Source organism: Lepidothrix coronata, unplaced genomic scaffold, assembly GCF_001604755.1.
Source record: "Lepidothrix coronata isolate B3197 unplaced genomic scaffold, Lepidothrix_coronata-1.0 Scaffold170, whole genome shotgun sequence".
NCBI classification, from domain to species: Eukaryota; Metazoa; Chordata; class Aves; order Passeriformes; family Pipridae; genus Lepidothrix; species Lepidothrix coronata.
In genome coordinates this window covers 328,262-352,603 of record NW_016690350.1, presented here as the reverse complement: position 1 = coordinate 352,603, position 24,342 = coordinate 328,262, and the positions used below count along the sequence as shown (strand labels likewise).

Below are 24,342 nucleotides of genomic sequence, written 5' to 3'. Positions count from 1 at the left end.
GATTTCACTTGATCTGCTCGTTTATGCAATGAGTAATGCGAGGTTGGTAACAGCAAATTGTTGTTTATAAGCAAACATGGCACTGTGTAAACAAGAAGGCCTGGTCCCCAACTGGTTTGATTTCATGGTGGTCAGCAGCTGATGCATGTAACGTACAACCTTTCTGCTTCTCAAAATGTCAGAAGAATGACTATTTGTTTGTCTTGAGTTCTTCCCAGCTGTTTACTCTGTAATGCATTTGCCTCAACCTTGATTCCCTAAGAGTGGCCCCTTTCTCCTCCCTGCTCTGTTTACATTAGTCCTGCCCCGAGTGTCACCTATGAAATCTGTTGATTATTCCACCTGGTTAATGTTAAATTGCTCTTGCAAGATGATGTGTTTGTTCATAAACACAAATGCTGGGCCCCTTGTTTACTGTACCCATGGCAGCAATCAGTTATTAAACAAATATTGCTTTGTTTGCGGGTGTGAGCAGCAGTTTATCCTGCAAGGTCTGGAAAAAAACCTTTAAATGCTGGGATTTTGATAAAGGAGAAAAAGGGGAGCTTGTCCCTGGAATGTGGCTGAAACTCACTTTGGTTTGCTTTGCTTATCTTTAACTTGGGTGAAGGGGCTAGAAAGATTAGCAAGTTGTTTGGTTTTTCCAAGAGATTTCCTTAGTGTAATGATATCTATCCAGTTGTTTGCTTTTTTCAGAAGGGAGAGAGCACTCCTGCAAGACGACTAGCACAGCGGTAGACGGCTGATGGCTAGAAAATCCTGCATGGAGCAAACAAGGAGGTAGAAGGTCTAGGACAAAGATATAGGGCTATGAACCAGGTAAATCACCCCAAAAGTACAGCTTTGCCTTCTGTGTCAGCGTTTGGTTGGGGGCTTTTTGATTTCCCTCTTTCCTCATGTCGGATTTTAATTGATGCATGCGCCCTCGATGGAGTTGGAAAAGGCAAAGCTTTCACTTTTATTTCCGAGGAGATCTGAGGAAAATGTGTTTTAGAAGCAGAGCCGTTTGAATGGAGAGAAAATACCAAATTTAAAAACGTGCTCTGTCGCTCCTCCTCCTGCAAGTGAGATGACAGAGCTGCTTTTCTTCTTTTTATAACTGGAAAACTGCGTTTATATCTGCTAATTTCTCTATGCTGCCTGTTTGTTCTTTGGTTTCTGGGAGTCCTAATTAGAGAGAGCCATCCTGGTAGTTGTTGCTTTTGGGTTGTTTTGAAAACGAGCAAGAAAAACTCGCTCACACCATCTTTGTTTTTCAGAATTATTGTTTGTTGTTGTTTCTGAAGGGGGATTGGATTTCAAATGCCAGGCAGGACCTGTTATCACTAACAGTAAATTGTTAGGGCTATGCACACAAAAGGAGTAAACTGTCTTTGAGTGACCTTGGGAAAGAAATGTTAACTTGAAGGTGTTGTCTATTCCTGTATATGTGAATTTATTTGTTAAAATATGAAGGTGTTGCCTGTTCCTTTATGTGTGAATTCATTTGTTAAAGTATCTTGAATATACGTTTTTTAAAAAGCTTTTGAAGGATAAAATTTAATAATTGTCCTTTTCGTCCCTTGGAAAAGCAAGCAACAAAATATGCATAGAAATGTGATCTATTGTATTCCCTAGTTCACACCAGTGATCCAAACATACTGTTCGTTTGGGCTGCTGGAGCAGTGTTGGGGCTGGAGGGGAGCGGGAGGTACCTGAGTGCCTAAGTGGACAAGCTGGTCGTTAATTGACTCGTGTTACTGTGATGAATCAAACCTTCACTGCCTTGGACTAAGTGAAAATAGTGAAGTGAAAATGGTGTTGTGCAGAATTATTAGAGTTGCACCTGGCTTTGAGGTGGTTTTTGACTTCTGGAGGCTGCTAGACAATTCAGATACGCTTTAACAGAGATGTGTGTGGAGGGTGGGAGTCTTAATTCATCTGCAGCCAGCACTTGGTACAAGGTTTGGTATCATCTTGTTGTAGCAAAGCTGCTTCTATCTGGCATAAACTGACTATATTTACTAAATGCAGCTTTAGTCTTTTATTTGGTTGAATACTCACCTGTTTTTCTGCGAGACAGACTGCAAGAGTTTATATTGCAAGCTCAGAGCAGTGTGCATACAAACAAATAAGTCGTGGCTGTGAGAACAGCTCTGCAGTTTCTGTTCCTGTTCTGCACGGAACAGCGGGGAGCCCCACATGCTCTCTGTGATGCCCGGGCTGGGATGAGCAGGTGGGTACCTCCCCAGGGACACCAACCAAGGGGCCAGCACCGAGGCAGCTCTGCAACCTCTCTCACTGTGCTGTAGTTGAGTCTTTCCCTCTGGAGGAGTCATTCCTCTAGTGCCATGGTGCTCGTATCCATGCAGTAGCAGTCACAGAGTCATATGGCACAATGAATTATGGCTTCTGGTTGGGTTTGGGGTTTTGTTTTGTTTTGTTTTTTTTTTTCCGCTCGCCATTCCTTTCCTTCCAAATAAATGATGATCCCAGTGATGGTAAGGATGATTTCTGTCAAGCTCACGGCTGAAAGACAGCTCTCCCCAAGAGAGAGGAAGGAACCTCACTCTGTCGATGATGGTATGTAAATGATTACATCGTATTTGCCAGTCGCTTGGAAGTGGCCCAGCTCTAGAGCTTTTATGCAGCTATGGCATGAGGTTCATGCTGAATATGGATTTAATAGCTGTCAAGCTGAGGCATAGATTGAGATAGAGCTGGCTTTGGAAAGGGGGTTTGTTTATCCCAGGTGAGACTGGAAGTAACTTGTGTGCTTGTGTAAAATTAAGGCAGAATGCAAAAACCTGGTGTGGGTAAAGTTGAATTGTCCATTGTCTGCCTAATGCTTTGGGTCTTACCTCATGGAAAGGAGTGAGACCTGTTGTCTTCACAGCTTGGTATGTTTTAGTGCTCTAGTTTTTCATGGGGACCAACTCCAGCTCTTTTGAATTGAGCATATGGCAACCTTTTAATGTCTGTTTCAATTAATTCTTCTTGGATTTGCCCGATCTCTGTTGTTGCTGTTTGTGGTCAGCAACACGCTCAGCAGAAGAGATTTCCGTAGGGGTAACTGCACTGACTGGTTCTCTGAGACGTTTAAGTTGTTTGACCATGATTTCACAATAAGTCAGTGTGGCACAAGGGGGATTAGGCTCCTGATTCTCCTTCCCTTCTCACCGCAGCTGTCTTAAATTTCAGCTCCTGCAGAGCATCAGTCAGCCTTTCACTGAGATGCCTCCAAATGATTTCAGGTTGCTGTGGCCCTGGCAATACATGCTGGTGCTGGAAAGAAGGAACCCAGGGCAGTGTGAGCCATGCTTACCAACAGTGAAAAAGATTGTGCCATTGTATATAGTTAAATAAAGAAGTAGTTGTGGCAGCCTGCATATCTAGACAGGAATGGGTGAAGCTGCTCTTCAGGAGACTTGAGAGTGGCAAATGGACTTAAACCCTGGTAATAAACCAGGCTGGTCACCATCGTGACCCACAGGGAGGAGGGAAGGCAACCCATGTGCTTTTCCCATTGGCCAAGGTGATGTGCTCAAGCACTTTTGGAAAGCACTGGCTCATCACTCAATTTAGTCACAGCCTCACATTTTTATCGTCCTTGTCCGTTTCTTACCTCCCTCTGCATCATCAAGTAGCTCTACCCCAGGACTGGGAGGGCAGGTAGGGGGAGCAGCGCTATGTAAACTGGGTGCCAAGGCTGTGGATCAGCCCTCAGGGATGCTCCAAGAACAGTGTGATTTGTTTCCTTTCCCCAGAGAGGTTCAGCACGTCACCCCAGTGATGTGCTCAGCCTCTTCTGACCCAAGGCTTGGGATGAATCCAGCTGAGGTGAGAGTGTCAGGGCTGTGTCAGGAGACAGAGCCAAGGATGTGCTGTGGGTAATCCCATTTCTTCTGGACCCTTTATTTCTTAAGCACTAAATGAAATTTCAGATTTTAGATACGTCTAGACATATACAGTGCACGATAAAGTTGATAATACATTAATCATTTTTAACAACAGGTAATATGCATAATTTATGGTGTTACAGTGCTATCTTTTTTGATATTTATGATGGATAATGCTCAGTTTTTGCCCTCATATTACTGCTTTAAATTATACCACAAGAAAATTAATGAGAAAGTAGATTTATGGGTTTCATTTGTTTGTCAATTCGGAAATTAATTGGGTGTTAATTTTAGCCGTCCCTCATCAGACCAGGTCTTTAGTATGTGTGCATTACTTTGCATTCATTGAAGCCTACCTCCCATTTACTGTGGGTCACTAGCTTTGCATACATTAAAATAGCCCTCAGGCTCATTCTCTTGATTACTTTTTGAACTGCCATGCATTAGAAAATTTACGCCTTTCTGTTATAATTATGAAAATTCTCTATTGGAAGATGGTGCTTGCATAACAGCAAGTGTACAGTTGTGCTCAGCGACGTAAGATCATATAGCAAATCCCAATACGTTTTTGTTCTAATCCTAGAAAATAGCACTCTCGACAATCTTTGTTGTGTGAGTTTCATCCTTTGAAATTTCAAGGATCCATTTTAATGCATTGAATTACCTCTTTAAGCTGAGGAAATATCAAAGGATTTCACCTCGTCGCTGTCTCTTTGTTTCCTCTTTCCACACATCCCGTGCATGTTCCTCCCTTGCCTTGCTCCGGGTTTGCCTCTCCTCCTCCAAACACCGTTGTCAGACGTGACTCAGCATCACTTTTCAGGACAGCCGAGCCTGATTCTCTCTGTTCCTTACTATTTTGGTTGATTCTTAAATATGATCCTTAATTGCACTTTGAATCCCTTTCTCCTTTCTCCTACTCCTGCACAATTCAGCAACCACCAGTAGTGTGTAGGCGAGTGGCCTTCAAAGGGGTAAGTTTTATCCAAAAAGTACCCTAATGTACTGACAGTTGATCTATAGTTAGTTAGTACATAATTATACCTAAAATACACCCTGTCAGCAGGATAAATGACGGCTACTGAAAACTCTAAAAGCATGACGGGTGTTCACCCATCTGCAATGACGAGAGCGGAGGGGTTTGTAAGTTGAGAAAGGCTGGTGAGTTCAGCATGATCTGATTTACTTAAATCATGCCATATGTTGGGATGGCTCTTTCTAATAGTCGTGCTAACCACAAACACCGGCAGAGAGAAGTCATCTGGTCCACCTGGCTAGTTTGGACTCCACTCCCCGGCGTTATTTCTGCACTTAGCATGGTGGCAGCCCTTGAGCTGCTCGTGTGAAGCTGGCTGATTCACAGTTAATTGTGACATGGTGTAATTTAGTAAATGAGCAGCTGAACATCTGTACGCCTTCCCCCATGGCACGTCAAAGCCTTACCTTACACAAGGCTTTTAATTTCCACTAGTGAGTCCTTTTTCTTTTACTGAACTCATGGATGGCGGGATGGTGCTGCTGGCTGCCTCACCAACCTAGGCACGGGGTGTCAGCTGGAGGAGATGGGTGTTTCAGCATCGCCTGGGGGACATCAAAACATGTTCCCGGAAAAATTCAGAAGCGGTGGTGGGATGTGGAGCCTGAGGTGCTTTCCCTGGCAGGGCACTTGCTCCAAAGATACCGGGACTAAAAGAGACCACCTGTGAGCTGGGCAAGGGTCTCCTGGCAAAGGCTGTGGTCCTTGTTGCTGATCCCAAGCAGTGCTGGGAGTGCCAGGCTGGTCCTGCAGTACCTTTGTCCCTGTGCTGGGAGCAAGCAGCAGCTTTGCTCCTGCTCTCTGTTGCCTTCCCGGTCGCGCTCCGGAACGCGCTTCGTTTTCAAGAGGTAAAATCCTGTCTTTGCAGCCTTGTGTTGTCATGGAATGCTTCCAAACATTGCTTGTTTGGTGTTTTATTTTGTTTTTGGGGTTTTTTTGTTTGGTTGTTTGGTTGTTTTCTTTTTAATTGCACAGAGAAGTGCTCTAAAGTTAGTCCTGAACCTGTTTTGGGGAACTGCTTGTAACAAATAGGTAAAACATTTGATTATAGACCATGCACGTATAGATACTATGCTGCCTGAGAATTTCAGGCTAGATTTTGTGATTTGATTGCTCACTTAAAACTGGTTTTACCATTAGCTCTTCTGCCTATAAATGTAGAAATACATTTTATAAATCTGTGTTGTGTTTAATTTACATGTCCTTTCATGGCTGGGCCAAGTTCTTTAAGGGCATTTATTCTGCTTCATATAAATAATTGATCAGCCAAGTTAATTTACTTCTGCCTGACTTGGTCAACCTTAATTAACTGCCCTGGAATAAAGACTGAACTTTTTGTTAGCTTAAAATCTTGCACAAATGTGGCAAAGAAGTGTTGTTTTATGACAACATTTTTGCTCTAGTACTGATCCCAGGAGACAAATACTGAATGATCTTTATATGCGTATATGTGTGTATATATATATATATATTTGTAAATACCTCCAAATACTAACAGCTGAAATAAAACCATCAGCCTTGGAAGAAACTTTGAAACAGAGGCTACATTGTGAATCTGTAGTCTGGGTTGAGTCTGGAAGCATATTAAACCAGAGATGTTAAGGCCCAGAAGACCCCAGGGATAGTTTTTTAAAAGTGATGAGATGCTTAAAGATACAGGTTGGTGCTTATTCAGGAGTCTTTAAATTGTCTCACCAGCTGCCTCCGTGTATGGTGAGGCATCTAAAGACATCTGAATATCAGTCCCTTAGTCTTTCAGACTTGCAGTGGGTCCTCATTCTGACAGGTGCTTTAGTCAGTAAATCCTCCCTCATGCTGACATTAACCAATGCTGCTCAGTCTTTAGAAACTATACTGGTAGAAGAATTGCAGAAATGGCACACTTCAGCACCCACCTCCTGCCTACTAATCTCCACGCTTAACCTTGCTCATCTTAATAGCCCAGTGGAGCTGAGCAGCATCTGGTCTTTGTGGTGTTGTGGACTTTATGGACTTTGATTTAATGGATGAGCACAGAACCTTTTCAAAATTAGGATTTTTTTAGGTTCTGATTTTTTTCCTAAAAACATCAGCATTGGAGTACTCAGATAATTTTGATTCAGACAAAGTTAACATCTGACCTATGTCTTCTCAATTTTGTCCACGCCCTTAAGAAATTGGGTGTCCTCTGCTTCTGTCCAAGTCATGTGGAAGATGATTAGCTGTTGTCCTCCTGTTGACAGAGTGCCATCCCTTGGTTCCTCTCCTCTGAAATTTTACTCCACTACCTTGAATGTAACATATTCACCAAGGAGATGGGCCCAGCTGTAGGGCTTTGACTTTGTATTTGACTGTGCATTGAAGCTAGAAAAGGTTTTGTGCAGGTTAAATTGGGAAACTCAAGAAACTGATCACTGTTTGGAAATTTTTAAACCAAGCTGACAGTAAGTCATATCAGAACAGTTCTTTTATTATGTGCTCCTTGATTTCAGGATAAAGTTTTACAAGCTGTTGTTCACACTGCAGCTTAGCTTTGGTCCCTTCATATGGGAAAAGCATCTTGTGTCATCTTTAATAATTCAGAGTCTTTCTGTATCCCTCATAACATGAAATACCATAGAATTTATATACAGAGAGAGGAAAAAGAAAGATACTTAACACTGGTAAGAACCCACATATTTTAAGCTTTAAAATTATATTTTCCTTTGCAGAACTGATAGGAGAATTATTCTGCCTTCTACAACACGTGAGATGGACGTGCTCTTTTGACATTAAATTTCTTCAGTCAGAACATGGTCTCCTGCATGTGATGGAAGTGTTTGTGGAGTACTGTATTTCCTATAATAAATGCTTATGCATAACAGCTTCTCCAGCACTATTTTGGTTATTTGGGGTTGTATTTAGAGCAGAATCACAGTTTGTGATACCAGAGCTGGAGCTTCAGTTCAGTTCCCACAGAACAATCGTGTTGCATCAAGTCAACCTTGCTTTGCTTTTTTCTTTCACAATTTTGAATGACAAACTTCAGTAATAGGCTCCTGTAAGGCTGTCTCTGCTGTGCTGGGAAGAGACAATTATCTCAGCCATCCTCGGTGTACGATCACCTCAGCTCATTTAGGTGTGCTCAAAAAGACAAATAATAATCATTCTTGCAGAAAGCTCTCGCAGGTTGATTTTCATGACATGACACTTAATGATCAAACCAAACTGTGATTATTTATGTCAACTCACATTTAACTGCAGTGAAGGAATAAACAGTTTTCTTTTTCCCTTGAAATTTCTGTTTTCTATCAGATGCATTTTAGCAAAGGGCTTGTGTTTTGTACAGGCATCCAGCTGAAGTTATATATGGAGGTTGACCGCTTGTAAATGGGTGTTTTTAAAGCAAAATTTGCTCAGAAATGTTCACTTTTGCTTATAAAATAATGTTTTGCAAGTTCAAACATGGTCTCGTGGCAAACTCAGTTTCCAGCCTTATTTCTTTGATAGCTGCTGCTCTGTAGAGTGGTCACAACCAATGGAGGGGCTGAGGCCAGCCCTGTGCAGCTCAGCTGGTAAGTGGCTGGGGTTCTTCAGAAGGTAAAAACAGGGCATGAAATTTGTCATGGAAAAGGTTTTCAAGAACTATGATCTTTTTGTGACCAAATACAATAAATAATCCATCTTTTTATTAGTCCTATAGGTTGGAAAAATTGTAGCAATTTCTACTGGTTTTCTTTATTTTCCAGGAGCATTTTTGCAGTTCTAGAGACAGTAAATAATTTCTTGACCAGTTTGGTTGTGAATTATTTTCTGTGTCCTGAAGATATTTTGCTCAGAAGGGCAAGCCAACAAATTGTGATCAGGCAGTGATGGATCTGCTCCTCAGTGGTGCACATTCTTCTTGCTGCTGTCAGAAGCACCTCGGAGCTTTGCTTGGTGCTTTCTCTGACTGTCCTGGTAGTTTATTCACCTTCTCGCTTCTAGTTTGTTGCATCAGAAGTGTTGGAAAATAAGATGTACTCCTTTACTGTTCTGGCACATTGGTTTTAGCATCTCTTTCCACCACAGGGTCTGCTGGAGGCATCTTCCACCAGTTCTTTGGTGTGTCCTGCCTTTGGTCTATGAGGTGGGCACATGCACCCACCGTTACTGTGGTGCATCAGGACAGTCAAAGACATGAGTCTCTGGGTTTAACCTGCCAACCGACCTTTCCTGGTGGTCTTCTTTCTCCTCATCTGCTGCTGAGATAAATTTAACATAATGCTCCATTTTCTTTAGTTGAGACTTGACCCCATATTTGGGTGGAAACAGAAGATTATTACATCAGTTCTTTCTTCTTGATTTATCTCTGGTTAAAAGAGGTATGTCCTTTTTAGTAGTGTAGCATATAAAAATTGCATGGTATACCCTTGAGTGACTTGAGAGCTGTCTGGAGACTCTCACTCCTCTCTCTTTTTCAGAAGCAACCTGTGCCATGCAGTGGCTGCCTGGTGTATGGTATATAATCCAGCCTTGCCTGTTAGATGTAAACACTTATTTAGACCTTACCATGCTTGTGGGCTTTTCTTACAGTGCTGAAAATGAAAAACACACCATACTTAGTCTGTGTTGGAGCAGGATCATGTTAAAACCCAAAAGCATTTCCTAGTGGTGTTGGGAAAGCTGTAGGTTTGTTTAGATCTCTGGAGCTTTTACAGGGGAGTTGACAGAAGCTTTATAATGAGCCCCTGAGCCCTTTTGTCCCCTGGCATAATTCGAAGATTTAGCAAAACAGATTGAAAGAAGTTTCCATGGACCAGCTGAAATTTATTTAAATGTAATCAGAATGTCTGAGTCTGTCCTACTCCTGCCCATGTGCTTGGGCAGCCGTCGGTGTGAATGTGTCCCATCATGATTGGAGCAGGGTCTGGTTCAGGATGTGGTTTGTCCTCCTCGGACATGAGTGGGCAAGGAGTGCTAACACGTTGCTTTCTCTTGCCCTTTCTGATTGGTGTTTTCCCTTACGTATTGGAAGGGATTTTCCTTGTTGCTTTTGATTTGGGGTAGTTACTGAATTCAGACAGATTCTTCCTTGAACATAAAGCACCTTACTTTCAGTTGAACTGTTCTGTACAGATGCATTTGCCTCACCTGTGCACGTGATGAGTTAGTGTGGAGTAGGAAAAGTGCTTGGGACACTCAGCTTGGCTTTCTATACCCCATCTCACCTGGGTGAGGGTGAGAGGAGGAGCACAAAGGGAGGGAGGGATATGCTGGTGGAAGCCGAGCAGGTTAATGGCATTTAAACCCTGGAACCTGTCGCTTTGCAGGTGGAAATACTTACAAAACAACTCATCATAATATCTCCAAGGTAGCAGTTTGCATACATGCTTTGTTTGGGGGTCTTGTGCACAAATGCTGATGTTAGTTCCTGAAAATGTGTGAATCCCAGGAGTTCTGGGGTAAGGAAACGTGTGCTTGTCCTGATCCTTGTTGTGGGGCTTGTGGCCCACTGTTGATGAGCACGGAGTGTAAAGCACTCAGGGACAGGCATCCACCAAGAGTCAGTGGATCTCGAGGGCTAGCTGTGATGCACTGTTGCTGCTAAGATAATGTTTAGCCAAATAACACAGAAGGCTCCTCTCTGTAGTGCCATAGAGCATGCAAATTCAGACCAAATCCATAGCCAAAAATTTGGCCAGCAAGACTAATTCTGTGAGCAGTTGTAGCAGTTTTCCTCAAATGAAAACTGATGATGTCCAGCACATCCCAGATGCAGCCTGAATTGCTTCAGAATAATAAAAGGTGCTAGTTTGGCAGTATCATGGTGTGAATGGGAACCAAAATAGTGAGTGCTCTGCTTCACCTCCTTGCCCCTACACAGTGTATATCACATTTTTGATATTGTCCATCATAGGTTGCCAAGAGTGACTCATCTGTTTCAAAGGAAAGCATCCAGATGTAACTAGAGAAATTTAATTATGGATTCTGTGTGTTCGTTCAAAAATATTTTTTTTTCTCTAAGGGAAAAAAGATGTTGAGCAAATAATACTATATTTAGAAGAGAACTAACTTACTAAAATTATAGCTGTACCAATGGATAAATAAACACAAACTAGTAGCATGAACCATTAATGAAAGATAAATCGTATGAAGGAAAATGACACATGTTTACAGTTTTGGCAGGATTTAAAACAGGGCATGTCTCCTTATATACAGCAACTGTTTTAACAGCTGCTTTTTTTTTTTTTTTTCACCCCCTCCCCTCCCCTCCCCTAAATTATTTCAGGTTTTTGAGTCATGATGCAAGAATCTGGGACTGAGACAAAAAGTAACGGTTCAGCCATTCAGAATGGAGCGAGCGGTGGCAACCATTTACTAGAGTGCAGCCTGCGGGAAGTGAGATCAAACGGCGAGACACCTTCCGTTGAAATTGGGGCTGCAGATTTAGCACATCTTCAGCAACAGCAGGTACTGTAAGATGCATTACAAGTTTCCTACCTACAGAAAAAGCATGAAGCGTTTAACCCCCCCACTCCCAAACCTTTGCCAGGCCGGAGGATGCTTTCAGGACTTGCCTGTGACATTCTGCACTTTTTTTGTCCGTAGGGGATTGCAGTTCTTAATGTAAAGGGAAAGGTTGGAGTTCTCTTCCGGGGCTGCTTTTTAGTCGTTCCCTGGAAACACCCAGAGATCAGGACTTGCTTCCATTGCCTGAATGTGTTGAGTCTGGTGGCAGTGATTGGGTGAACTGCTGTATACAAATAACTGGTTTCCAAAATATGTCACTGGGTGGAAAATACACTCAGGTTAAGTTTTGGGTTTGTAACAGATTTTAATATAACCTAGGAACCTCTATCAACAGAATGTTTTCTATTAGTGAGAAAGGCCGTGGAGGTATCTGCTGTGCAGAACGTCAGAGTAAATAAATAAATACATCCCATGTCAGTGCTCATCAACTCAGAAGAATTACAACCAAATTGTGCATTTTGCCTTCATATTTTAATTAGTGTCTTTTCTGGGAAGTGACTAAGTTCACAAGTGTAAATTAGCTGCTTAATACGTTTTGGCTTTTTCTTTTCCCTGATAAAATTCTGAAGCCCTCCGAGGAAATTTTACACCAAAGTGCTGGGCATGTATCATTAATGTGTTTGGGAACAAAGGCTGCAGCAGAGCCATGGTGAATACACTCACGCCTAACCCTCACTTTCTCTAATGCAATAAGGATTCTTAAAACCTTTTAAATAAGCAATTGGCAGCTGGTTAAGACTCCCCTAAGTGTACAGTGATCTTTTTAGCAGGTTGTTGTGGAGAAGAAAAAACCTGTGCTCAAAAACAAAGCAAAAGGAAGGCTTGGAGAGGAGCGTGGCACCCCATTTGCCAACCTAAGACAGAAAGCTGCCATAATTAAACAAGTCAGAAAAATGGATGATACTAAATGCACAGACTTTGGTTGTTTCAATCATTTTCATCCTACAGGTTTTTACTTGAAGTGAGAATACCATCAGTGAGAAAATCACAGCCATGCTGAATTCATTACTGCAGTAGTCACACAAAACCACGGATAAAATTTCAATAACTGCAGGCCACAGTTGAGTAAACAGTTGCACTGAAACTTAATTCCTGTTGACTTTTCCCTCATTCTTTGCCAGGGGCACATTCTGATTCGTAGTGCAAAGACAACAGGGGTTACAGCTTTGATTAATATAGGACAGTAGAAGAGGAGTGGAACAGTAAAATGTGTTCAACACAAAGGTCTTGTCTTAAAAAGGCTTCATATCAAAATGAGTTAATTACAATGCATTTTCCATAGGAGCACTATGGAATTTTCCAGTGCTGCTTTGTGCAGAGAGAAACGAGGAGGGGGGGTCATGCAGACATGTGCACACTGTGGACCAGAATGGCTCAGACCTCTGGTCCTACCACCAGTTACTAACCCTGTGCCAGGGCTTCTCTGTAGCCATCCAGAGGGCTCCTGCTGCCTCAGATAACGTCCTCCTCTCGTGTGTAATGGGTTGTGTCATTCAACAGCCACCCATTCGGTCAATTAAGGAGTGGCACCCATTCATTCCTCATTTCACTGGTCCTCCAGCCCTCCCCAAACTGTGCCCAGCCAGCCCAGTGAGAGCAGAGCTGTGGCTGGGGATGGGATTGCCAGGCTTGGGATTGCTTTCACTCAGCTCAGATTTTAGCTTGGGAGTTTATTTATCCTCTGCCAGTACAGTAAATGTGGTTGGGGATCTTGCTTTTCTCCAACTTCTTAAAAGACCTTTATGTTCTGTGTTTGAATTCTGCTGTTAATTGGTTTTGATGACTAACTTCTCCATGGAGTTTATCTTTTATAAAGCAAGTTGATTGCAAAGTTTAAAACAGGTATTAAAAGAATAAAACAACCAACAAACCCAAAACTGATAACAATAAAAGGGGAATCAGAGCTAGCATAAAAATATCAATCTTGGTGTTTGGAAAATATTTTTAAACGCTGAAAAGAAGAAAACCCCTTGTTTTCAGACAGCTAATGCAAGCATTTACAGATACACATACAACATGGAGCATAATGTTTAGATGTTTCTCCATATACAACATATGCTCTCAGGTCACTTAACAGAATGCGTTCTACAAAACGCTTCTTCAATACAAATGAATGAGTTCTGAATTAAACAGCTATTTCTTAAGAGCATTTCATTCAAATCTTTTCATTTTGCCACCTGGCACTTGTTTTGTCTGGGAGAAAAAAAAAAAATCAGTGGTGGGTAGTTTGAGCTTTGCTGCTGTGATTAGTTGTGTATTCCCATGATGAGCGTGGCAGAACAGTGAAACCTGGACATAGAGTGGCTTGTGAAAGCATCTGTGCTGAATTTCAGGTCACATTCTTTGTGAAATTTATGCATTTGTAAGGACTAATAGCTTTGTTAGTATGAGAGAGGAAAACAGAAATGGTTCAGGTTTTTTGAGGAAGTTTTTATGGGTCTGCAAACTTGTAAATATTTTACCTTGGAAAAATATGGAGCACCACAGATGTTCATATGTTTGCAGGAGCAGTGTACGGTGTGATCACTCTTGTTGTAAGTGCAGGGCGGACTTGTAGGACAAGTTTTATGTTTCCCATGTCATGTTAGGGTGATTCTGCCATGCAAGGAGACAGAGAGTGATGTGAAGCTCAATTATTTTAGCATTAGCAATTTCATAACATGTACTGTTAAAATGGGATTAGCAAATGTGGGGATGAGTTCTGCTATGTATAACAAAGCCAAATAGCTCCAACTGATGTTTATATTTGTAATGGTGAAGTAAGAGAGCCAAAGCAATACAAGTGACTCTTCAGGGACAGTACATCTGTGAAAGAATTGGGTAAAAACGCAAATACATAGAGGAGAAGCCGCCCCCAGAACCCAACTATAAGGGAAGGAAAACCTTTTCCCTCAGTGTTTTGGCACCTGCTGAGAGTGGGAGAGGTGGCCTTCCCACTGCTTCTGACTCCACGGGTGCTGGAGGTTGGCATCTCATGGGAATGACTGTCAGGATGAGGTAGAATGGGTAGAGTTTTGGTGACCTGCTTATAAAGCCTCGAATCAGCGTGAAGGTTGCCTGGGTCTTTGGACTTCCTAAAGAGATCGGAGTGGGCATTTGGCATGGGATAAAGCAGCAGGGCTCAGGAGATTCCTCCCAAGGTGCCCACAGAGACAGAACCAAGGGATGGGGCAGAAAACCTGGAAACAGGATACCAGGCAGTCTGGCAACGTCTGTTGGCTCTGAGGCATCATCAGAAACATCTGGGAGGTGCAAAATGAGTGTTGAAGTGATCCACAAGCAGAAGGTCAAGCTGGGCAAGGGAAGCTTGGGCAGAAGGTATGTAATGATGGGGTGAGTCTTGCCTACCAAGCGGTAATAAATAAAGACTCATGGGGACAAACTGCCTTTTAATGTACATGATCACAGCTGTAGTTGCTTCAGTGGTTTCTGACGTCTGCTCAAATAGAAGGTTTGATGCCTCAGCCAGTTCTTTTTTTTTTCTTTACTTTTTTTTTTAAGCTTATAAAATAAATATTATTTATTGCGTTTTATTTTTATCCTCAGGACTATTCATTAAAGTGTTCTTCACGTTATTAGCAGCGAAACAAGACTATGAATTGAACAAAGAGAATGATTACAAAGTTGAATCCTGATATATAGCAGCAAGACACCAAGCGCTGTGTTGCATGGTGGCAGAAATACAAACCTCTCCACATCAATAGCAAGATCCACTTTGATACCATAACTTCAAGTACTGCCCCATGAGTATAAAACTCAGTATCTTTGTCTAATCCAGAATGCTTTTGAACTTTGAGGAGGTATGACTTTAATAGTAATTTGTTGACAGATTAGCTGCAGAGATTGCAAAGGGTTTATTTTGCAGAACTGGCAGGCTCGTATCAGTGTTCTTTAAAGGAAAAAAAACACACACTGCTGTTTTGCAATTGCTTGCATTTATTGACAACCTGCGCTGAGCAGGCAGAATTGGAATGTTTGGGTAATGTAAACCTATAGCTTGTCTGATGGAGCCTAGTGTACTTTTAGGTAGTGCATAGATTGCTTGATAAAAAGGGGTTACAAGGTGACTGTGTTTATGACAAACTGGAGTAGCAACACAAACGCAACTGGTACATGGAGAAAGAAGGAGGAGGTTTATATAAAGAATTGTGGGGAAGTTTCTTTTCTTCACTTTGAGCTGAACTATACTGTAATTATGAAGTGTCGCTTCAAGCTTTCTGAAGAATTTAGGTAAATACAAGTTTTGCCGTGTGTCCACAAAGTGAGGAAAGAAGGGGGTTTTCCTTGAAAAAAATTGGTGGCATTATATCCTGTTTTTTACTTCTATTCCAGTAAATGTATACAAATGAAAAATGTAGTTTTGTTCACATATAAAGGAATGTTTGATAGACAAAAGAAATTTTAACTAGAATCTGGTGTCTGTGCCCAAGTCAGTGACCGAAGTTGGGGTATTTGTGGTATCAGTGTGAAGATGCCACTGTTGGGCCCTTTAGCAGTAGCTGTTTCGTGAAGTGTTAGATTGAGGGAAGTGAACTCCAGAGGGACCATGTGGGTTCTTCAGATTGTGTTAATGTTCAAAGGCAAGGGGAACGTACAAGAAATAGGGGATTCAGTGTATTGTTGAGAGGTTGCTTTAATTGGGCAGATCAAAAAGAAGATTTGACTAGAAAGAAATATGAATATATCACAATATAAATGAAAGTAATGCCTCTTTTTTTTTTTTTTTTTACATTGGTGAGTTTCATCTTATTTCGAAAACGTGTGAGGAGAGGTTACAAACTGCATCAGGAGTTTTACAGTCCCATTGATCATGATGTGGACTTACCTCTGTAGAGCAAAACTGCTAAATTAGGTCCAAGATAAAGTCTTTGTTTCATATTGACTTAACTGGGTTAGACCAAAATTGTTTGTTAGACTTTGAGGGAGCGTCTGTGTTGAGTCATTTTGTCGGAAGAGACATAAAGCCTAATTATTAAACTGCTGTTGCTATTGAAGGAGCCATTTTAAAGTATAGATTAAACTCCATGCAGGGTACTGGATTGTGTCTGATTTTGTATTGTAGTACCCTGATAATTGAAGATTACAACATGGTGAAAAGATAACTGCATTCGTAGAGCTTGTGCTGGTTCATCAGAGAATGTGAAAAACAACTTTATGCTCTTGGTAACTTTTGTGTTTTTATCGTTCAGAGTTTTCCCCCAAGTTCTGCCATCTCCCAGCATTGAACGGAAGGTGACATGATGTCTTTTTAGTCATTCAAATCTAATAACTTTTAATCTGAAGGTTAAGTAGTGAGATATAAACTAAAGACGATAATATCAATTTTATGTTCACTGAAGGGCACAATATACCTCTTTCTAGTAGAGGGAAAATTGTGCGTAAAATGTCTTTTGCTTTTCAATGGAAAAGCTGAGGCTCTGAGAGCTTAGGAATGAAGCAGCGCTGGAAAAAATTAAATAAGTTTTAACATAGCCTGGCTACCTTGCCTAGATTTTAGAATCAATGATTTTTTTCCTTAATAATTCAATTTTTAGATCTCTTGTCAATGAACCATGCTGAGAACATTCACACAGAATTCTCTATCCTCCCTGTTACTAATGTCTTTGTTATAACTACTTATTGACATCAACAAGCCTTAAATTTTCTCTAACTGTTGAAGGGTAAGGGGAAACTACTACTTAGTTGCACTTACTGAGATTATTGTTTTCTCTTTGTCTTGGTTTTGTTTTATTTTGCTTCTGAGGTCTTTGATAAATAACTGCATAAACCTGAGTCCTCAGAGCACCTTGACATTGGCACCCAGAGCTCTGCAGTTGTGTGTGCAGGTACAGGCATGGACATGCAGAAGCTGGGTCATTAGCCATGGAACCACCTGGATTATGTGCACATCCAAATCCAGAAGTCTTCTCTAGACTGTGGATGCCTATTTCTGTATTTATTTACTTATTTATTTTTACAATAGCTGCTTTTACTTCTCCAGGTAAATTAAGATCGTGCAGCAGTCGTTTAGGTTTCTGTGGGCTCTTTGAAGAGATGTAGCTTCTGAAATATGTTTGCTGGGTTGTTTTTTAGCCTTGCATCTCCTGTGAAAATTCAGCAGTGGTATGTTTGTTCCCAGCTGTTTTCGTAGGTGTGTACCTTCCCCTTATATTTGCCTATGCTTACTCATAAGCAATAAAGTTACACATTCAGGAGTGCTGTTTAGGGAAAGTCCGCAAAGGAATGCTTTAAAGCTGTTACCCAGCACGTGTATACACTGGGCAAGGCATTCAGTAAGCATCAGATATGAATTAAAAGTCTATTTCAAGTGATTGATGTTATTAAAATTATTAGAGACTGTTCCTCCTCCAGTGATCTTCGTACTTTAAGGGTTGTCTAATAAGTGGTGCAGCCACTTATTTTTAGCAAATATACATGTATATATATATATAACTTAAAATGGTAGTATGCCTATGAAGGTGTAAAGCAGCCTTTAATTCACATGGCACTGTTCCTTATCGTGGCTTTTAGCACTGCAAGATGCTTAAGCATGTGCCTAAATGTAAGTGCGTGACTAGTCTGATTAAGGTCACTGGTACGTCTCATGCCTGTAAAATTAGGAATGTGCTTAAGTACCTTGCTGAATTAAGGCTTAAGTAATTTCACACTAATAAGAAGTTGCATGGATTGCTGATATTTTAGAAGTAATTTAACTTTATTTGGAGACGCACTGCATGTAGGGAGATTGTTTGGCAGTGTCTTAGGACCAGCAGTGGAATTGCAGAGGTTTTCAGTATTGTAGCCCTTGATTTCAGTGGAGTTTTGTCTGACTTTAAAATATTTAAATAAGAGCGGAATCGAATGCCGTGGTTTCCTGCGTTATGTTCCTTCTCCCATGGAGCTCCACTGGGTATCCCAGCAAGTGAGAAGAATATTAACAGTACTGTTGCAATTTATAACAGTAATGTTGTAAATAAAGATTGGGATATGAAGTAAAAATGCAGAAATCACGAATACTCTTCATGAGTTTATTTAACTGTATAGCACCCCATTAATTAAAAAAAATTAACAGAAGGTATTTTTTGAAGGCTTAGTGTAAACAGTGACATTATATAATGACAGTTTTTTAGGACACTGTTGCTTGTTTCATAGCTGCATTCTGTATTTTGTTAGCTGTGCTCCCTACATTTCCAAAACATAAACTGTATTTGCAACCTGTTTTAAATAGTGCAAATATCTCTATTTTTTTTTCCCTATAAAATCTGTAGATTGTGTCTGTGGAGTGTATAGTCTCAAACATCCCTGAAGCCTGGGGCAAGTGCCAGCTTTATTACAAGTTAGGCTTTTCAATTTATTTTTAATTACATTTCTTCTTTTTCTTTTAGGGGTTTTTCTTTCTTTTTTTTTTTCTTCTTGGCTACTGAAAGTAGGGCTGGTAAAGTGAAGGTTGGGGAGAGTTGGGCTATTTAATCTCTCTGACAATGTATGTTAAAACTCATCAATGCAGTTCTCCCCTTTGCCCCCAGCTCTCACGGTGTGTTCCCAGGCAAACCAAGGAGAAGGATGCAAGAAATGGATATAATTCCTTGTGTTCTATATGCTGACCTAATCCTGATCCTCATTTAATGACCCCAGGATTGAGGACTGGGATGGTTACAGACAGAAACATCGCTGGGCATGTGGCTGCATGCCTGGAGATGGGTCCTTTTTGCTTGGTAGAGCACTGGAGTCCCAAGTTTGGGTCACCTCTTCTGATCAAGCTTCAAGGTTGAACTAATTCTTATATGCATGTTTGGGGCCTTCTTACCTTATTTAATAAAACAAGCAAGTTTTTGAAAGGATTTTTTTGTTTTCTAGCAAGGGGCATCATTATCAAAGGGCACAACACAAATGTTTCAAATTTGGAGATGCAGAGCAAGGTCACAGTTTGCCTCCAGAATCTGAAGTAATCAGGATTTTATTTCAGATAAAACCTCTGGGGCCGATACTTAAAAAACACAACTTTTAACTGGCATTACGCAATTTGCTATGGGTCGCTTAGCCAAATATTTGTGTATGGGTCTTTTTTTTTTTCTTTTTTTTTTTTTTCCAGAAAGACTTTCCAAAGTTCAGGTGAGATTTCAGGCTTTAACAAACTCTACCTGGAAATTAAGTGCAGGAAGAGGGCGGGAGGGGGGGATCTTGTCTGTTTAAGAGTGATCACAAGCTAAAGGAATGTGGTTGCTGTTGACGTGCTCAAATCAAGTTTTCCTTAAATTTTCCTTGTTATTATCACCGATACTGAAAAACCTCTGCCAGGAAAGAACTGCAACACTAGTGTAATATTGTAAGACCACTGTCTGACATTCTTTCCTTTTTTCCTCCTTTTTCCAGTAATTGGTGAGATACTTGCTGAAATAGGGGTAGGGTCCCTAGCTGTTTCCAAGGGCTGTGTGGGCAGAGGGTGGATCTTCCCTAGAACCTTCTGGCATCCTTAATCAGCAGCAGACCCACAACTTGGGAGGGATTGGCTGCTCTCTCACAGATTAAGCTCGAGCATTTGTGTTTTTAAACCATCATCTTTTTGTATTTCTATTTCCACATAATTAAGTGATTCACTGAAGGAGAAAGGTCAGACAGGCACAGGGAAGGAGAATGGAACTTGTTATGAAGTAGTGGGGCCCAGGATCTTGCAGGAAAAATTAGAAATAGGAGGGGGTATAGTTTTCCTCATGGATGTGAAAGCATTTGGAGCGCTCAGATCTTCGCAGTCCGGTTTCAGCAGTCTCCAGGAGAATTCTTCTGGCTTTAAATGAGAAACTTGATCTAAAGATGAGCTCACCTAGGAAAAGCTCTGGCTTTTGGCTGTAGTTTATCTTGCTTTGGGATGGAGCACCTCTCCTACAAGGAAAGGCTAAAGATAATTGGGATTGTTCCACTTGGAGAAGAGGCACCTTCGGGGTGAGCTAATTACAGCCTCTGAGTACCTGAAGGGATCTAACAAGGAAGATGGAGACAGACTTTCTGCAAGGGCCTGGAGTGACAGGACGTGGGAATGGCTTCAAACTTGGCAGTAGGTTTAGAGTGGATATTAGGAAGAAATTCTTTACTCTGAGGGTGGTGAGGCCCTGGCACAGGTTTCCCAGAGAAGCTGTGGCTGCCCCATCCCTGGAAATGTTCAAGGCCAGACCTGGACGGGGCTATGAGTAAACTTTTCTAGAGGAAGGTGTCCCTTCCCATGGCAGGGGGATTGGACTAGATGAGCTTTAAAGTCCCTCCAACCCAAAGCATTCTATGATTCTGCATTGTATTGCATTGCATATCGCTCCTTTACTATGTCATCCCTCTTCTTCAGACTCAGGGAAGGATGGACAAGTGCGTATGGAAAGCAACTCCTCCGGATTTTGTTGCAAAGTCTACAACATTTTTGATGAAGAGGCTGCTTAAGGCACTGCTCTGTCTGTCATTATTTTATCCTCAGTTGCAGACTAAGCACAGTATTTTTATTTGGTAGGTTGTGTGCTGTGGTGCAGTAAAGAATTCCCACTGGGAATGTGTACTGCACTTGGCATGTACATGCAGAGCAGGTCAGCGTGGATGAAGGCGTCCAATGTGCTGAGTGTGCAGGTGTGGGAGCTCCGTGTTTGTGGCAGGGATGCTCTGTGGCTGGAAGAAACCATACAGTCTATCTCCCGGAAAAGCTGGCTGTGGCATTCACTTGTAGCTGCAGGTGAAGTGCTTTCTGTAAGGTCACAGGGAGGGTTTGTTACAGATAAACCTCCCCAGTGCTGCATTTTTGTGTCTGTTCATGTATTGAGTGTTGTTCTCTTTGAATAGCTCTGCTGGTTTCTTCCCAGCCGCCATCCCAGACATGGTACTCAGGTAGCAGAAGCACTTGTTTTTTTCAGGGAAAACAGTCTTATTTCCTTGCCTTCCCATAGCTGTAATACTATATTACAGATCTGAAAGAAAGCCCTCCAAGTCAATAAACAACAAAAAGCAGACTTATCTTTTATAGTGTTCTTGAAACAAATGTAAGGTTATAACACTAAAGCAGGTTTTATTAAATCTAGGTGTGAATCCATATTGAAGAAATAATCCACTGCTTCTTTTCTGCTTCTTGTCTTTTTAATTAGTGCTGGCAATGGGATTGTTAGCTTTTAAGATACAGTAAATATGAGCCTATTAATATTATTGAATATAATACTCAACAAGGTACAGGGAATGCTGGTAACTGTAGCTGTTTTATAGAAGAGCTAAAAGTGGGCTCTCTTCTCTTTGTCAAGTCTTCCTTATGACTGCTGAGGCGAAGTCCATAATGGCAGCCATTCTCCCAGTTCCTGGAACAGCCATCCCATTGGATGGTGTTGGGACCCTTGTCCCTTAGTCCAGTCTGCCAGGATGGGTTTGAGCCCCTTTCCACAACACAGTGAGCGTCTGGAGTTTAAAATAGTTCTGACTCCTTCTTTATCTTGAGAAATGATTCACCAGTTCCTCTGATAAATGCTTTTTGAAGTGTTTTACTCTTGGTTTCAGTCTCTTAACTTGGGCAAGGACTGGATTATAAGGGTTTAGCAGTGATTAGCTCTGTTTACAGTATTTTTTCTTGCTCTGAAAGGTACGGTGTTTGCTTTGCTGAGGGGTTTTATTTTGCAGAGTTTCTGTTGACCACCTGCTTTTTTTCCTAATTGGTTACAAGGACAATTGCTAGGCATAATAAATAAAAGATATGGTCTTCCAAGGCTGTGTCATAGGGACTGTACGTCAAAGATTCATAAACTGCGAGCAAAAATATGTGCCTTTCCCTGGGGGCAGGGAAGCACGTGCCGTGTTCATGTTTGGGGATCCTTCCAAGGTCACCGAGAGCCTGCAGTAGTAACTTCTCTAGTGCTGGCTGATGGCCTGGCTGGGCTGCAGCCACACTCAGAACAGGGCAGCCCACCAGCTCAGGTTTGCTGTGAACTCCTCTTAGACTTAACCTTTTTTTTTTTTTGTGAATTTTTGAAAAATAGACTTTTTTTTGTTTGTTTCAGTCTTTCCATGCAGAGCAAGGGCAGGAGTAGAGTGTGTCTTTGATGCTTCTTAGTCTGCCTGATGTATGTTTCACCATTCTGTCAAGGGAGGTTTCACTCCTGCCCAGGCAAAGTCTTCTGGTGCTTAACTCTCCTGTAAGAAGTTTATTCCCAATACCTGACCAAAAGGCTTATTCTAGAATCATGGAATCATTGAATAGCTTGGGTTGGAAGAAACCTTAAAGATTATCTTGTTACAACCCCCCACCATGGGCAGGGACCAGGTTACACTAGACCAGGTTGCTCCAAGCCCCATCCAACTTGGCCTTGAGTACTTCCAGGGATGGGGAATCCACAGTGTTTCTGGACAACCTGTGCCAGTGCCTCACCACCCTCACCAGGAAGAATCTCTTCCTAATATCTAATTTAAACTCACCCTCTGTCAGTTTGAAGCCATTACCCCTTGTTCTATCACTACATACCCTTGTAAGAAGTCCCTCTCCAGCTTTCTTGTAGGCTCCCCTCAGGTACAATCTCTTCCCTCCACTGTCTGTAACAGGCAGGGAGCAGATTGTCTCTTTTCTCATTACAGCATCCTTTTTCCTGCATGAATTCTGTTCCCGTGTCTGTACCCTCCATCTTTTGAGAACTGAAGCAGTCTTAGCTCTGTCCTTGTCCATCCTCTTTTTCAGACCTGTGGTCAATCTGGTCACTGTCTTCTGGACTGTCTCCAGTTGTCTTGAATTGCAATGCTCCAGTGATTTGATCCTCCAACTGAAGTCTTGCTGTAGCAAGTGGAGACAATGGATTTCCCATGTATAACTTGCAGGCAGTGCTCCTGTTTGTGTATCTGACTGTGGTACTTGGCATTTTTGCAACAGCATGACCCTGTTGACTCATATTCAACTTGTGATCCGCTGTAATCCTTAGGCTTTCTTTTCCCCCTCTAAAAAGTGCTGTGTAATCAGTTGTCTTCCTTGCTGTATTTAGAAAGTTTGGATATTCCAGCTGAATTGTAGCATCTTATAATTTATCCCTAATGAATGGCATCCCATTTTTACAGACAATTTTTTGCACTTTCTCCTCCATCTTTTCAGTCTCTCCCAATGTAGTATCATCCACAGATTTTCTGAGTTGTCTGTTAATTCATCTGTGTTGTTCTTAAAAAAAGATTAACTTCTTCAACACATTTGCTGTCTGATTCCATCTGAAAGTGACCCATGATAGACACCCAAAAAACAGTAATTTTGTTCAGATTGTATTTTCCTAGCTTGTTTCTTACAATGTCCTTTGAAATACTACCAGAGTCTTTACAGTCAAAATACAGGTCCTGTTTTCCCTCTTTCAAAGACCTACCAATGGGTAGATGTTTTTCCTCTGATTTTAAAAGATCACTTGCATCTTGGACTGAGCTGCACTTGGAGTTCAAAACAGTTCAAAACCCATGTTGCCTTTGCTGGGCAGGACAGAGCAGCAGGAAGAGCAGCCAGCAAGCACCTGGCTTGTTCCGGCTTCTTCACAGCTATTGCACCAAGTGCCCAAGCTAAGGAAAAATGAGATTGTTGGAATCTTATTGGCTACATAACTCACCACAGCCAGACCTCAAACAGCTATAGGTAGAATGTGTTCACAGGGACAAAGTAGCACTTGCAAAAATCCAGAATTCCAGGTCTCAGTTAACTGATTTTCCTAGTGGAAGCTCAAACTGGGTTTGCATAAAAAGAACATCCTAAGATGGATGTGCCTGGAGACCCCTCACAGGGACCCGTCCCTATTCCCTGTGTATCCTGTTTCATATATTGATTCTTCCTGAAGCACAGTCTTAGCCCAAGAAAGTCTCTTTGCTGTTGTTTTCAGGCCACAGTCTTGTCTTGGAAGCCATTATCTTTACCACACATTGTATCCCTCTGTGTCCAGTCTTGTATCAGATTGCCCTTGGAACAAAAGGTGAGCAAATGATTGTGTCTTCCCATTTAATTGCATATGT

General features: G+C 41.6%; 1 protein-coding gene across 25 annotated transcripts in view; it reads left to right on the top strand.

Moving 5' to 3' along the window:
- Window positions 1-24,342, top strand: part of FOXP1 (forkhead box P1) — a 382,197-nt gene that overhangs the window by 205,404 nt on the left and 152,451 nt on the right. For 7 of the 25 annotated variants that reach the window (XM_017829858.1, XM_017829863.1, XM_017829862.1 and 4 more), the window contains one exon: window positions 11,144-11,325. In XM_017829858.1, coding sequence (XP_017685347.1) covers window positions 11,155-11,325 — 171 coding nt within the window. In that variant the 5' untranslated portion in view covers window positions 11,144-11,154. The other 18 variants (XM_017829876.1, XM_017829875.1, XM_017829870.1 and 15 more) reach the window with 9 other exon arrangements.